Below are 15,871 nucleotides of genomic sequence, written 5' to 3'. Positions count from 1 at the left end.
TATGAAGTTGTGTGAGTTTGAATACTAAAAGAAAATAACCGAGCTAGACCTGGCAAAATGCAAGGAAAACCATGACATTAATTTACATACTTTTCTTGTTATTATTATTATTATTATTTTCTTTCTTTGCATATTTTGTTTTTCTTGTCTATTTTTCTTCGTAATAACTTTTATCTTTGACTGTGGCATGCTTTTCTTTTCTTTTCTTTTTTCTTTTTTCTTCTAAATTTTAATTGTAAAATATATTTAGTTTCAACAATATAATAACTTTTTATATTTGATTACACTCATCTTTTACACGTTAATTTCTTCAACATTAACCCTTGAATTTTTCATTTTACAGTTCCATTATTATGATTATCGTTAATTTGATTTTTTCTGTGTATTATTCAATATATGTTCTTAATTTTATAAATATGTTTAAAGTTATTTATTTGGCACAGGTCTTCAACTAGTTCTTCTCTAAAACACCTCCGGTATACAGCAATCTCATTATTTACCAGCTTTGTTATATTCTATTAAAATCGTTAGAGAAAGGAGATGAAAAATAAAAAAGAACAGTTACTTGTATGATTTGGCTTTGCCTCTGTTCGTCAAAACTTGTTCAATATTATTAGAGATATATTAGAGTAATAGGATATTTACTCACTTACTGTTTACTCTAATATATCTCTAATAAATATCTTCACAATTTCAGCATATTCCTTGAAGGCCACGGAGTATAGAGCTAATAGCTAATAGGTAAATGAAAATACGGAGAGAAGGATAACAAACGAAACATGGAGATTAGGCCAAAATTAGCTTTTATATTTCATTACTTTGATATTCATTTTTTTACATCTGCGGAAGTTTGAACCAGAAATATACATAGTACCTCGTATATACAAGTTGATGCCTCAGCTGCGTGCACAATTTCGTGTAATTTTTCAGGTGAATTGTCCTCTAAGAGCCATAGCTGCTCTATCGATCGCTCTGGCGACTCTCCATATCTCATGCTGAATTGCTGTTTGCTGATTCTCCCTGCTCTTGCTCGTTGATCGAAAAATAGCATCCCCTATTCCAGGGAAGAAATCCAGTTTACTTTCATAGTCACCATGAGGTCCATATATCTGAAATATGTCATAAAATTGATTAGCTAACTACCACTGCAGTTGGTATAGATGAATATACTGAATTCATAATACTATAAGATGTTTTATGAAGCAAAGATGATCAAACATGGCCAACGCTCCTCCAAGGATCAATCTTAACCCATGTTGCACGGAAACAGAAACGACGGACACCAAGAAACGTTATTTCCTTCAAATGGAAATGTAAACAAAATTGAAATGGAAACACAGAAACACTACTGAAGAGGCGTTTCCGTGCAACGCAGATCTTGACAATGCAGCACATTTTAGTGCAATGAATTTCAAACAAATGATCGTCTATGTAGCAAGGGCTAACAAAGTCAATTGCTCACCAGCGTACAATGATCCTCAGTTTTCATCTTCTGATTGAAAAGATTCTGAATCAACTTACATAAATTAATAGGGTAAACAATTTATTAGTCCCTTCATTTTTACCTAACACATTGTTTAGTCTTCCTATTTTGAAAAACACATTATAAGGTCCTATCCTTTGTCAATGTTAACCCTTTGTTCCTTTTGTATATTTTTTTTTAGATTTTTAACTGTTATATTTGGCATAAACATATACACAGAAAATGAGAGAGTAATACGGTCATTTTGTATCGTACTATGACCGTACTTAAAGCTCAAAAATAGACAAAAGGATCAAAGGGTTAATATTAACAATAGATAGGGATCTTATAATGTATTTTTCAAAATAGGGAGACTAAACAGTGTGTTACGTAAAAAAGTGGGGACTGATAAATTATTTACCCATATTAATATACTAGGAAAGATTATGCTCGTTGGAATTTATAAAGGAATAACAGGTTCTGACTACAAGTGCAATTCACACATTACATGCAATTACAGAAGTGAATTGTGCAGTTGAAAAAGTTTGTTCCTCTTGAGGCCATTAATCCCATTCTGCATTCATAACCACAAATGCCAGGAATAACCAGAAGGCAACTAATACTTACAAGATGCTTAAACCAATGCCTTCCTTGCAGACCATCCACATCAAGGAAGCCTCTTTCAGCAAGCATCAACCGATCATTTAATGCACGCAACTTCAAAGCTATGAAGTCACCCCTAGCTTCTTGCTGTCTTAGTATCTGCACTTGAATACTTCAGCATTTATATAAAATACAAGTGCAAGTAACTGGAGTGCAAAACACACACCAGCAAATCACAGAAAGTATCAGATGCTAATTCTTTTCTCCTCTATTTCAATGTGCAAAAGCCTAACGAGTAATAACTTGATTCCACATATTACCTTTGCTTCATTTTCAGCTTCCTTCGCAGCCAGGGCAAGTCCTTGAATTGCATCGCTTAACGGATTAAGAGATATACTCTGGTTCAAAAATTTGCTCAACACAGCTTTATGCCTCTGAAAAGAAGGTAGTAGTTTCAGCTTTAGACTGAAAAACAAGACTAATATGTGCACGTGTATAAGAAGATTATAGCACAATGATACAGCATAAATGCCTATCAACTTTGTGTAAAAATAATCAGGCAATCTGCTTATTTCTATCTTTTAGGCCCCTCAACACAGAAAAGACAAAGAACTGTAACATATCAAAACTAAGAGCATTTGTTAAATCCATTATCTCTAATATAGCTAGGATGTGTCTCAGTAAAGATGGAGATGTCTTGTTTTAAATTTTTAAACATCTCATCTGATTTCTCATTGTGCTTAATCATTATTGGACAGATTTGAATTTAGTCGTGGACTAAATCAATTTTTCTCAATTATTAGACAATTAGATTTGATAGTTTTTTCAAAAATAAAAATGAGAACTAAATTATTCGGCAAACTGCTAAAAGATTTTGGTACAGTTTTGGTGATTCTATGCACAAGTTACACAACCAAGAAGATTAGATATATACCTTCAATTGCTCTGCATAAGAGAGGTAATCAAAAGAAAGAATAGAATCATCGGCTAGGTGAAGAGCTACAAGCCCCCATACTCCAGCAACTGAAAACATAAAACAGAAAAGCCTTTTCATCCTTCAGCTTCTGTCTTTATTGACCTTGTACTTCATCTTTCAGAAATTCGTAAATGCAAACTTGCAGGCAGGAAAGAGACTAACCAGCCATGTGACGGTGAAATAGAGGATCTCCATATCGAGTGATCCACTCATAGGAGTCGAAAGCAGTGTGATACACTGGGAAATCTGAAGGGGGAAAATAAAATACTCACCAAACTGTTAATTGAAAATTTATTAAGGTACAAGCTGAGGAACAAAGACATGGTTATTGCACATGAAAAATATACCTCTGCCATAATATATATCCATGGAAGGAACTCCAGCATGTTGTAGAAATGGGGCAAAATCAGAATCAACTCCACTAAGTCTTTGGATCTGCAAGCCAGCAATAACATCTCAACCACGGAGTCAGTAAATTGCCAGGCTTCAGCCAAATCAAATATTATTAAATTATGCAGCACCAAGATTGCACAAAACCATGGACAAGAAAAGAAGAATTATTACATTCACGCATAGCAAAACAATAAGGGTACTGTTCAAAATCTTAACCCTTACCCTAGAAAATTCTACAGAATAATGCTCAACCACACTACAGTTTAGAGGACAGAAACAATACAAAATTAGAAGTTGCACAGGCCACAAGGACAGCTGAAACAAGCACCAATTAAGTGAAGTAGGTAATACTTTGACTCATAATTCACAACATTTGCGCGCACCCACACACACGCATCCACACAAATCATTCAAGAATTTAACACAATGCAAAAAGTGATACTGCATAAACTGCAATCCACATGCTGATGAAGGAAGCATAGCAATACAATTTTAGTAACACCCAATAGAACTGGAACCTACATATGGATAGCAGTAGTAACATACTCTAAGGTCTATAAGAATATCAAGCCAAAAAAGTATTCACTTGTAGTTCCTACTGCATTTAGGAAATCTATATCATTTTACTTTATGTACATATAGAGTTACGAATCCATAAGAACTTTGAAGAGAGCACTTAATATTTAAAGTAGAAAAGAAGTAAAGAACGTACTTACACTAATGACTTGATCTCTGGCTGCCCAATTATCATATATCACTGAAACATGAGAGTCAGGATCCTTGACCTAAAATTACTTCACAAATTAGTTGACAATTTGACGTCTATGGTCAAACAGCAGTCATAAACCAGCTTAAATACAAAGAAATTGAAGAAAAGATTTCGAAACAAATATTATACTTCTATCAATTACCTTCTTTGTAACCTCATAAATAAGATTATCTAGCTGAGGAGTTGCACCAGCAAAAAATCCTGGCCCTTGAACTGCACAATCTACATTAAGGTAGGCCACCGCTTTTGCACCCAAATTGACAAGATTCTGTTCAACCCACTCAGTAGACCCTATAGCAACACAATATTTGCAGAGTGTTAGCATAGAGAAGTCTTTTCAGAGATTCCTTCTTTAATACTGTAATTTTGGAAACCATGAATTAATAGGCAGTCTTAAGTAAGTATAAAACTGGGTTAATGGGTTACCAATAATAAACCATGCTTGTGGGGAGGGCAGCCAAGGAAGCAAAAAGAGATTCAACCATTTGTGGAAATATGTTATTTTAAGATTATAATAAAAAGCATCTTGTTACTGAACAGAGAGCAATATCACATTGGAGCACAACTACAACATCACCACAAGGGTAGGTCATTCAAAAAATTATAAAAGGTCCATCGTTTTGTGCATAAATAAAAAGTGGAATCAATACCAAGCAACTTATGTAGTGACAGAAGTTATATCCCTTAACACAATATGTGATGATATTGAAGGAGAGAATTGCAACCGTGAACAAAAACTTTAGGCGCACAGCTTAGAATGATCTGTCACAGTATTGTTAATTAAAAGAAAAAATTGCAAAACCGGTCTCAAAATTATAGCTCGTCTGCATATGGGTCCTTGTTTATTCAAATATTTTCAATAGTTAAGCATCGAATCTGATCTAATGCTATTTCCTGCTTAATATGCAGGATTGAAGGTCATGATCATGATGCACCGTATTTAGAACAAAATGAAGTTGAAATTTTGACAATTGACAATTAGATAAACTCCAGTCCAACCATGCATATGTCACCGATGACAGAGCATTACCTACCATCCCGAACTCTTCAGCATCCCAACTACAGAGGATCATTGTTCTCCTAGGTTTCCACCCCATCTGCAACAAAAGAGCATATCTTCGAGCAATGTCGAGTAAGGCAGCAGTCCCACTGTTGGGGTCAACAGCCCCATAAGTCCATGCATCTCTATGATTGCCAAGGATCACATAGCGGTCAGGCTCTTCAAATCCCCTTATGACAGCAAAAACATTATAGAGTATCACTTCCTTTTCCTCCCCCTAAACACAAACAAAATTGGAAGTCAAGAATATTATGTGGGAATTGAAAAGGGCTATTCAAGCAAGACATTCTCAATACCGGGGTCCTACAACTAGTACTATGGTGGGAACTAAGAGTTTGCCCAGCTATTTTGCACGGTGTGGAATATCAAAAACATCATTTTCCCTTATCTGTCTGGTCAAAATGGCCCCTAAAGAACAATTTAATCCAAATCGAAATTTAGGTATCAAGCTGGTACTCAAGTTGCTAAATTTTTGCAAATTACCCAAATTTAAAGTAAATTTGGCAAATTGAGGGCTGAGTTGATACCTAAAACTGAATTTGGACAAAATTGATATTCACCGTCTAACTTTAGGAGCAGGTTTGACCCTTAATTCAAAAACTTCTATGAACCTAGTGATCACACAAAATCATATGCAGTAAAAATTATAGCCCCCTAAGGTGATATATTAGAAAATCAAATTATCCAGAATTTTTCACCAAGAAGCTGTATCAATATACCCCAAAAGTCAAAACAAAATCTATTCCAAAAGCACATGACTTTCATTTTTCAACCTCTACTCTATAAACGTAAATCAAAACAAACAAACAGCAAATAGAGCACCCTACCCGGTACGTGAAGTTGACCATGATCGGGCCAGGGCCCACTCGCCCAACACTATACCCGCCGGAATTTCTCCACTCTAAGGGCGCCTTAGGACCCGTAAGAGATCTCAAGATGACGCCAGCATTCTGGAAGGACAAGGGCAAAGATGGAATCTTAGGGAATTTGTTCAATACCTCATTGTCCTTCATACCTAACCTTTCCCCTCCCTCCTTCGCTGCCCACCCAGGGCTGAGTGGGTCCCCTACACCTCTCATAACAGTCCCTCTCTCTACTCCCCCTTCTTCTCCTCCCCTCATTCTCTCCCCCCTGGCGTACAATAGTACTGCCAGCGCACCTTTAGATTCAGCTATTCTAACCACTCCCCCTCTACTCAACTCACCACCTTTCCTCGCCAATACTATACACCCCCTAACACTAATCCCCATCACCCCCAAAGCACGATAGTCTTTTTCACGTCCGTAATTAACAAAAACAACCTTCGCATACGCCGCGGCCGAAGGCGAATACGCGTGGTACGGAGGCACTACTTTTCCAGAAGTCTCAGACTCAGTCAAGGAAAAACTGAAGGTCGTTCCATTGCTAAAATGAGCAGAGAGTGATGCGTGGACCGGATAAGAGAGAAGCGCCTTGTATTCAGCCTTATGCGTTTCCAAATAAAGATTGTGAAAATGAGAGTAGACGTAATTTGTGGTATCTAATGAAGCTTTTGTTCCGGCGAGATGAGGGTGGCGTGTGAGGTTACGGAGGTAGGAAGAAAGAGTGGAGTTGGAGGAAGAGGAGAGGAAGAGATTGCGGTAACGCATGGCGATTTGAGGATTCCTAGGGTTTAGATTAGGATGGTAGAGTGTATAGAAGCCGACAATGCAGAAGATGATTAAGAAAAGGAAAGTGCAGAGAGGTGGAGGCGGTTTTGAAGCAGCAGTTAATAAGGAGGCGGTGGGCTTGGTAAGAGGCGGAGACATTTCTAGTCACAGAGAAAGAGTGTATGCCAGAACCCAAGGAGGAAGAAGAAGAAAGAGTGAAGCAAATGGGGACAGAGTGTGGTGGGTGCAGGAATTCACAGTGGGGAAAAAAAAAAAGAGAAAATGCAGTGCGAATCTTAAAATATAAATATTCACTTGTTTTTCTATATTCAACTATAATTAAATATTTTTCATCAAAAAAAAAAGAAAAAAAAGAATAAAGCTCATTTAAGCTCCTAAGTTATAGTGTCAAAATCAATTAGGTCCTTAAAACTATTAAAATCATCATTGAAGCTCTTAGCTTATTCAAAAATCAACAATTCACTCTGTATCTATCTATTTTTTTTAAAACTTATCTATATCTATTATATATAATAGCGGATATACTATATATAATAGCGGAAGCAAAAGCAAAGAGAATGTATAAGAAGTGTTTTAGAAGTCTTTTCGCTTAGTTGTCATCGTAGGAGAAAATATGAGTTTAAATTATCTATATTAATAGTAATTAGGAAATTTAAATATCAATACTGTTATAAAACAAGGAAGATAATATGCAATAGAATAAGAACAATGGAGAGAGTGTAAGCTTGTATTTCACTTGTCATTTTTACTTGTATTCTATTACATCAAAGAAACCTATATTTATAGGCTTATGAATATATAGGTTACATAAGAACATAAGTTATGTAGTTACAAACATTAAGGAATACAGAGTTACAACCTTAATAAATGAAGAGTTACAACATTAAGGAATGATGAGTTACAATGGTTATACTTATGCACATCCATTAATTTATTCATAACACTCCCCATTGGATGTCCATCCATGCGAATAGGGCACTGCCTCATTAAAAACCTTACCAAGTAAAACCCAGTGGGACAAAACCATTGGTTAAGGGAAAAAGACTACAGTGATTACTCTCCCTATTCGCAGTATTACTGAAGATCTCTGAGACGGTGCATTCCAATACCGTAAACCAACTTTTTTTAAAAGTTGTAGAAGGTAATGCCTTTGTGAACAAATCTGCCAGATTGTCACTTGATCGAATTTACTGAATATTGATTTCACTATTCTTTTTGAAGATCGTGCGTAAAGAAAAATTTCGGTGAAATGTGCTTTATTATGTCTCCTTTAATGTAGCATTCTTTAAGTTAAGCAATGCAATCTGCATTATCTTCATTTTCTGATGATCTACCACATGACTCTCGTATGTGCTTAGTTAACGATCTTAGCCAAACACATTCCTGACTTGCTTCATGAATAACTGTTAACTCAGCGTGACTTGAATAAGTAGTTGTAATAGTTTGCTTCGTAGAGCGCCAAGATATAGTTGTACTTCCATATGTGAATAAATATCCTGAATCAATAGTTCCTTGAAGATAACATAATATATGCTTAATTCTATTCCAATGCCTTCGTGTAGATGCAAAGCTATACCTGGATAACAAATTGACAGAAAAGCAATATATGGCCTCGTATTGTTAGTAAGATACATTAGTGCACCTATTGCACCGAGATATAGTACTTCAGGACCAAGAATCTCTTCCTTATCTGTTCGATGTCGAAAATGATCTTTAATTTCATCAAGTGATCGAACAACCATTATAAATAATTAATTCACTTAAATAGAATTAATAACCAAATAATTACATACTAACCATCAATCACATTTCAATCTCAATTATCATTAATAACAATAAATACTAATAGCACTTAGTCATTTATTACCACAAGTTTAACACATCAACCAACCAAACATGACAATTACAAGTTTAGCAATCAGATAAGAGTGAGCATATAAACAATATAACCATGCATATAACTAACCACTTACGTTCATTACAAGCATAAAATTCAATTGCGATGAACATGTAAACAAGCAAACAAAGAACTATGTAATTAACTACGATTAATTTGTAAGTCAATACAAAATTTTGTCTTTCCAAGATCTTTCATCTTAAATTCCTTTTCAAATAATCCACTACTTTTGGAATCTCTTCAGGAGTTCCAGTAATATTCACAAATAAGATTATATCACATGCGCGCATATTATTTCAGTCCATAAAGAGATTTATTTAACTTTATGCAGTAATGTTCTCGATAACTAGATTTTGTTTCTTCTAGAAATTTAAATCGTTCTAGGACTTTCATATAAATGTCATTATCCAGTGGCCCATATAAGTAGGTTGTGACTACATCCATTAAATGCAAATCAAAGCTCTTCTCTTGTTGCCAGACTTATGAGAAACCTAAAAGTAGTTGCATCCACCACAAGGAAGTATGTTTCTTTATAATCAATTCCAGGTCTTTGTGAGAATCCTTGTGCAACTAAACGTACTTTATATCTCACAATTTCACCATTTTCAAATCCTTTTTCTCATAAAGACTTATTTATGTCCCATTGGTTTTACACCTTTAGGTGTACGGACTACAGGTCCAAATACTTCTCTTTTTGCAAGAGATTTCAATTCAGTCTCAATTGCTTCTTTCCATTTTGGCCAATTATTATTTTGTGTACACTCTTCAATGGATTTTGGTTCATGATCCTCATTTTTATCCATAACATCAACTGCTACATTGCATGCAAAAATTTCATCGACGTCGATTTTATTGCGGTTCCATTTTATTCCAGACATGACATTATTGATTGAGATCTCTTCATTCTCAGGTATCTGAATTTCATTCTTTGTCATGTGTATGGTCTCTTCAGGAGATCCTTCAATTTCATTCTTTATCATGTGTATGGTCTCTTCAGGAGATCCTTCATTTGTATTTGGTTCCTCGGAAAAACCATTGCCAAATTATGCTCCTTTTCTTTTCCGAGGATTCTTATCTTTGGAACCGATTGGTCTACCACACTTCATGCGTCTGTGAGACTCATTAGCAGTCTGATGTTGTCCTTCAGGGACATCAATTATATTTGAAGCATTTACAGCTGGAATATATGACTTGGTCACTCTCTTTGGGTCAGAAAATGCATCTAGCAATTGATTTACTAAGTTTTGTAAATGAATTATCTTTTGAACTTCTATTTCACATTCTTTAGTACGAGGATCAAAATGAGACAGAGATAATCCATTCCAACTAATTTCCTTTTCCAGCTGTTTCTTTTCTCCCCCTAATGTTGGAAAAATTGACTCATTAAAATGACAGTCAGCAAATCGAGCCTTAAATAAATTTCCAGTAGCTGGCTCAAGATACTTAATAATTGATGGGGATTCAAATCCAACATATATTCCCATCCTCCTTTGAGGACCCATCTTAGTGCGTTGTGGTGGAGCAATTGGAACATATACCGCACATCCAAAAACTTTTAAATGGGAAATATTTGGTTCTTGACTAAGAACCAATTGTGATGGGGAGAATTGTTGATTACTTATTGGCCTGATGCAAATTAATGCTGCTGCATGTAATATAGCATGTCCCCAGGCTGATATTCGGAGTTTGGACTTCATAAGTAATGGTCTAGCAATCAATTGTAAACGTTTAATTAATGATTCAGCTAGGCCATTTTGTGTATGAACATGAGCTACAAGATGTTCAACACTTATTTAATAATTTCCAGTAGCTAGCTCTGGATATTTAATGATTTTCCTAAATTTGTGAATGCATCTGGCAGTTGATTTGCAATATTTTGCAAATGTATTATCTTTTGAACTTCAAGTTCACATTGTTTTGTTCGAGGATCTAAATGAGATAATGTTAATGCATTCCATGTAATATTTTTTCAACTTCTCATTCTCTCCCCCTAATGTTGGAAAAATTATTTCATTAAAATCTCTTCATTTGTAACAACTTCAGGTGTTTGCACTTCTTCAAGAAGTGTGTTTATATTAGTATCTACATCTTTAATAGATTCATTCTTATCATCAATCGAATTTCTTTTTCTAGGATTTTTATCCTTTGAACCAATAGGTCGTCCACGCTTCAGGCGTGTTTAAGAACGATCATCATGTTTTTCTTTAGGAATTTCAATATGAATTGGTGCATTAACAGTTGGTTTTTGTTACTCATTTTGGGAGGTTCATATCCAACATAAATTCCTAATCCAAAAACCCTTAGCTGAGAAATATTAGGCTCATGACCAAAAGCTAATTGTAATGGGGAATACTCATGATAGCTTGTTGGTCTAATACATATAAGTGATGTTGCATGTAAAATTTCACATCCCCATACAGATGTAGGAAGATTAGTTCGCATAAGTAATGGTCTAGCGATTAATTGCATACATTTAGTAAAGATTCTACTAGACTATTTTGTGTATGAATATATGCTACAGGATGTTCAACACTTATCCCAATTGACATACAATAACCGTTAAATGTTTGGAATATGAATTCACTGGCATTGTCAAGAAGAATTGCGTGATGGTAATAAACATACATATGACCATCGAGTAGAAGCATCAATTAAAACCATAAAATACCTAGAAGCATCAATTAAAACCATAAAATACCTAAATGTTCCATATATATCGTCTTCAAGGCATCTGTAAAATGTTGGTGATTCAATTCCAATCTTACCCTTCGAGGGCCTTATAATTATTTTCCTTGCGAACAAGCAACACAAAATTATTCATTGCTTTGAAGAATCTTCTGGTTCTTCAATGGATGCCCATGTGCATTTTCAATAATTTTTTCTCATCATTATAGAACCAGGATGACCTAGTCTATCATGTCAAATCTTATAAATATGTGAATCGGTAAACTTCTGGTTTACAGTAAGATTTTCTCCAATTACGTTAATAAATGTGTAACACAAACTATATTATAAAGTATTAAAATTTTTCTAGTCCATATATCTTTCCTATAATTATATTTGTAATATAAAGTTACAGCCTCAATATGATATCCATTTCTGCGAATATCTTTAAAACTCAACAAATTTCTATGAGACTTTGGGGAAAATAATGAATTATTCATAATAAACTTCGTTCCTCTTGGTAAGACTATATTGGCTCTGCCGGAGCCTTCAACTAAATTTGTGTTACAAGATAGTACATTATATATGAGAATCTCTTCAGGAGCTTAGTATAGTAAAACTAGATGTTTGGTATAGTAAAACCAGATGTTTTGACGTATGACAGATACGTGACCATTTTCCATTTGAACTCTAACTTTTATTATTATTTCTATCAAATTTATCAATTTGATTTTTCCACTGCTGGTGGGCATCTGTATTTTTATTATTATAACCACCATAGTTATAACCACGACGAAGATTACATCCATGACATCGACCATATCCACAGTTATTATTTTCATTATCGTATGGCATTGCATTCACTTCTGGGAATGCAATCGATCTAGTAGGACGAGACTCATCGTTTTTCATTAAAAACTCATTATTTTGTTATGCTACAAGTAGACAAGAAATTAATTTAGAATACTTTTGAAGCCTTTCTCTTTAGATTGCTGCTACAGGAGCATATTAAATGCATGAAAGATAGAGAAAGTTTTCTCTAACATAATTTAATGGGTAACATCATCTCCACATAATTGTAATTGATATGTAAAATGAGTTGAATTATATTATGTACCAATTTAAAATCTTGCAATCTTAATTTTATCATGTCATAACGAACTTTGAATAATAAAACCAACTTCCGGTGGTCATATCTTTCTTTCAAAAATTTCTAAAACATAGATGAATCTTTAACAATTTAGATATTCACGTTTGTAAGATTTGATATGACTAAAGTATAATACAAATATGTGTATTAGAAACAAGATTATAATATGAAACAAATTGAAGATTGATCTAGAACTTATCTGGGATTAAATGGATGAACAAATCTGAATCTCTAAATCTTGACTCGCAAAACCTTGTTAATTTTGGGAATCTATCTTGCTCAAACGGCTAGGGTTTCGTGCTGATAACGTGTTATAAAACAAGGAAGATAACATACAATAAAATAAGAACAGTGGAGAGAGTGTAAGCTTGTATTTCACTTGTCCTTTTTACTTGTATTCTATTACATCAAAGAAACCTATATTTATAGGCTTATGAATATATAGGTTATATAAGAACATAAGTTATGTAGTTACAAACATTAAGGAATACAGAGTTACAACTTAATGAATGAAGAGTTACAACATTAAGGAATGAGGAGTTACAATGGTTATACTTATGGACATCCATTAATTTATTCATAACAAGTACAACAATTAAAAACAAACAAATTGGCACCCGGTCTGACCTATGCTGGTTTGTTGAACCGATCGGACCAATCGGTCAGTTCCAAGCTTGAGAACATTGCTTTTTTTTTTTTTTGGTAGAAAAGGAAAAGAAAAACGAATAACAACAAACTACCCAGGAATTAGCCTAGGGAAGCTAACCCCAATCCTATCTTCTAAGAGAAGATGAGAGATGAAACTAGGGGAAACAGGAAGGGTAGTAACGCCTAACGTCCCTTCATGGCCCGCCGCCGCCTAGCGATCAGCAACATGATTCTGCTCTCTAAAAATGTGTCTGAACTCTACGAACTCAAAGGAGGAGCAAAGCCTTATAATAGCTTTGATGAGGTTGCGATTGTTAAGACCTATAGAATGATTCTCAGAAATCATTTTGATTGCTTCCAAATTATCAGACTCCACAGAGAGCCTCTTAACACCCAGCCTTTTAGCAAGATTGATTCCAGTAAGAATAGCCCAGAGCTCCGCAGAAAAGGAAGAACCCAACCCTAAATTCTGGGAGAACCCAGAAAGCCAGACGCCCCCTACATCTCTAAGCACACCTCCAGCCGCGATCTTACCGTTACTGAGGCAGGAACCATCAGTATTCAGCTTCACAACCCCCTCTCTTGACCTGCTCCATCCCACGAGATGGACATCACAACACTGAGAGGCTCTGGCAAGGGACTCTCCTTTGAAACTATCGATAATAGAGAAAAGTTTTTTCGAGAAGAAATCAGCTAAGTTTGTCATAAAAACAGTTTTATCTCCAAAAATCTCCTCGTTTCTCCATTTCCAAACTTGGTGACAGATAATAGCAAAGAAAATGTCACCATGCTCCATGTATGGAAGCAACTTTCCTCTAACACCATCAGAGAACCAGTCGACCTCAGAATGTGCCATGAAGGAAGAGAAAATATGGTGTGGGAGAATTTTCCTCCAAACCTCTTTACTATTAGAGCAATCTCTAAGAGCATGGCACAAAGTCTCAATATGGCCTCTGCATCTACTGCAAGCTCCAGAATCAGCCAAGTGCCTTCTGTGCCTATCCGAATTAGTAAGAAGCCTGTCCTTAACGCCCAGCCACAGGAAACTCCTAATACGGAAAGGAACTTTAAGGGTCCAAATCGACTTCCACACATCCGAGGGAGGATCAGATCTAAAGAGAGAGAAAGCTTCAAAGGCCGATTTGCAAGAATAAACTCCATTGTTAGTCAGCGCCCAACAGTGCCTATCCAAGTCTTCCTCTTGATTACTCACCTTCACTCCCCGCATTCTAAGGAGAGTCTCAAGGCTAAAGAAAGTATCAAACTTTGATTCTTGTTTTTCTCAACTTATGACTTTGTTAATTCTAAATGAATATGCCATTAAAATTACGTTTAACACAATTACTTCACTACTATTAACAACATGATACAAATCATTACTTGAATGATATGATGATACGATTTTTAAACATCAAATATGATATGACACAATTTCTAAATTGATACGATACAATTAAACATAAAATAACTACTATATTAATATCATTATTTCAGTTTTATCATTAAAATAAATTCATTAATTACACAAACTATATAAATTCCATCAAACGGTTTCATCAATTCAAAATCTTTAATTATAAATAGCATCTCATGACTTTGTTATTCTTCAATCTCTGACTTTGTCGTTTTCTTCATCACTTGATAAAGATTTTGATGAATTTAGGTAATTTCTATTATTAGATGCAATCAAGTTATTTTATGTTCCTAATCAATCTTCTTCTTCTTCTTGAAAATTGTAAGGTAACTGCTACCGATGGGGTCATTATATTTGGCTGATTACATGCAAAATAAGACGATAAAGTGGTGGATTTCCAACCGACAGTGGTGGTAATGGAAGCGAATGAGGAGAATAACACACTTGCTATTGAGGATCAATATTATTTTTCTTCTCCTACATTAACTTTATTCTAATGAATCTGTATTTATGATTTTCTAATTCTTGGATGATTGATTGCGTTTGTACACTGTTACGATTTTGGATTTGTTGGATCATTTTTTTTGTCATTTTTCTTTTTTGAATCAAGTAAGGTTGTAGCAAATATGAGAATGCTTCTTTGTGTTTTTTTATTTTTTTCTATTAAAACTAATAAATCTTTGATGGTTAATTTGCTGATTGCAGGCGTTAATGGTGATGAAAGAGCAATAAGATGAAGGTAGTAATGAAGGATGAGAGAATGAAAGTGATAACATGACATATTTTTATTTGATGACTTTCACCTTCCGTTTCAAGTTTTTAATTGGCATATTAAATATTTATATTTAGCTCATAAGTGTTTTAGAGGCATTTTCGTTTAGTTGACATCATTTGAGAGAATATATGAGTTTAAATTATCTATATTAATAATAATTAAGAAATTTAAATATCATAGCTACTATAATAATATCATTATTTCAGTTTTATCGTTAAAATAAATTCATTAGTTACACAGCCTATACAAATTCCATCAAACGGTTTCATCAATTCAAAACCTTGAATTATAAATAGCATCTCATGTTTCATATGCAAATTGAAATATCTATTCTCTGAACTTTTCAAAACTATTCTTTCATTTTTAATTACTAATTCACATGTGTGTTACTCTGCATTCTCTGACTCTGTC

At 34.5% G+C, this 15,871-nt stretch overlaps 1 protein-coding gene across 2 annotated transcripts; it reads right to left on the bottom strand.

Moving 5' to 3' along the window:
• Window positions 1-786: 786 nt before the first annotated feature.
• LOC136208426 (probable glutamate carboxypeptidase AMP1) lies at window positions 787-7,140 on the bottom strand. 2 transcript variants are annotated; one of them, XM_065999288.1, is made up of 10 exons: window positions 6,091-7,140; window positions 5,234-5,480; window positions 4,346-4,494; window positions 4,151-4,219; window positions 3,389-3,476; window positions 3,204-3,287; window positions 3,000-3,088; window positions 2,386-2,499; window positions 2,090-2,224; window positions 787-1,109 (listed from the first exon to the last, which is right to left on the bottom strand). In XM_065999288.1, exons 1-10 carry the CDS (start codon window positions 7,048-7,050, stop codon window positions 927-929), a joined length of 2,118 nt encoding a protein of 705 aa, XP_065855360.1. In that variant the 5' UTR covers window positions 7,051-7,140; the 3' UTR covers window positions 787-926. The 2 variants fall into 2 exon arrangements, with proteins under 2 accessions (XP_065855360.1, XP_065855361.1); XM_065999289.1 differs by having other exon boundaries at window positions 6,565-7,140.
• Between the last annotated feature and the right edge of the window lie 8,731 nt (window positions 7,141-15,871).

This window comes from Euphorbia lathyris, chromosome 10 (assembly GCF_963576675.1).
Source record: "Euphorbia lathyris chromosome 10, ddEupLath1.1, whole genome shotgun sequence".
In the NCBI taxonomy this organism is placed as follows: domain Eukaryota; kingdom Viridiplantae; phylum Streptophyta; class Magnoliopsida; order Malpighiales; family Euphorbiaceae; genus Euphorbia; species Euphorbia lathyris.
The sequence above is the reverse complement of the archived record's forward strand: the minus strand, read 5'-3'. Positions and strand labels throughout refer to the sequence as shown.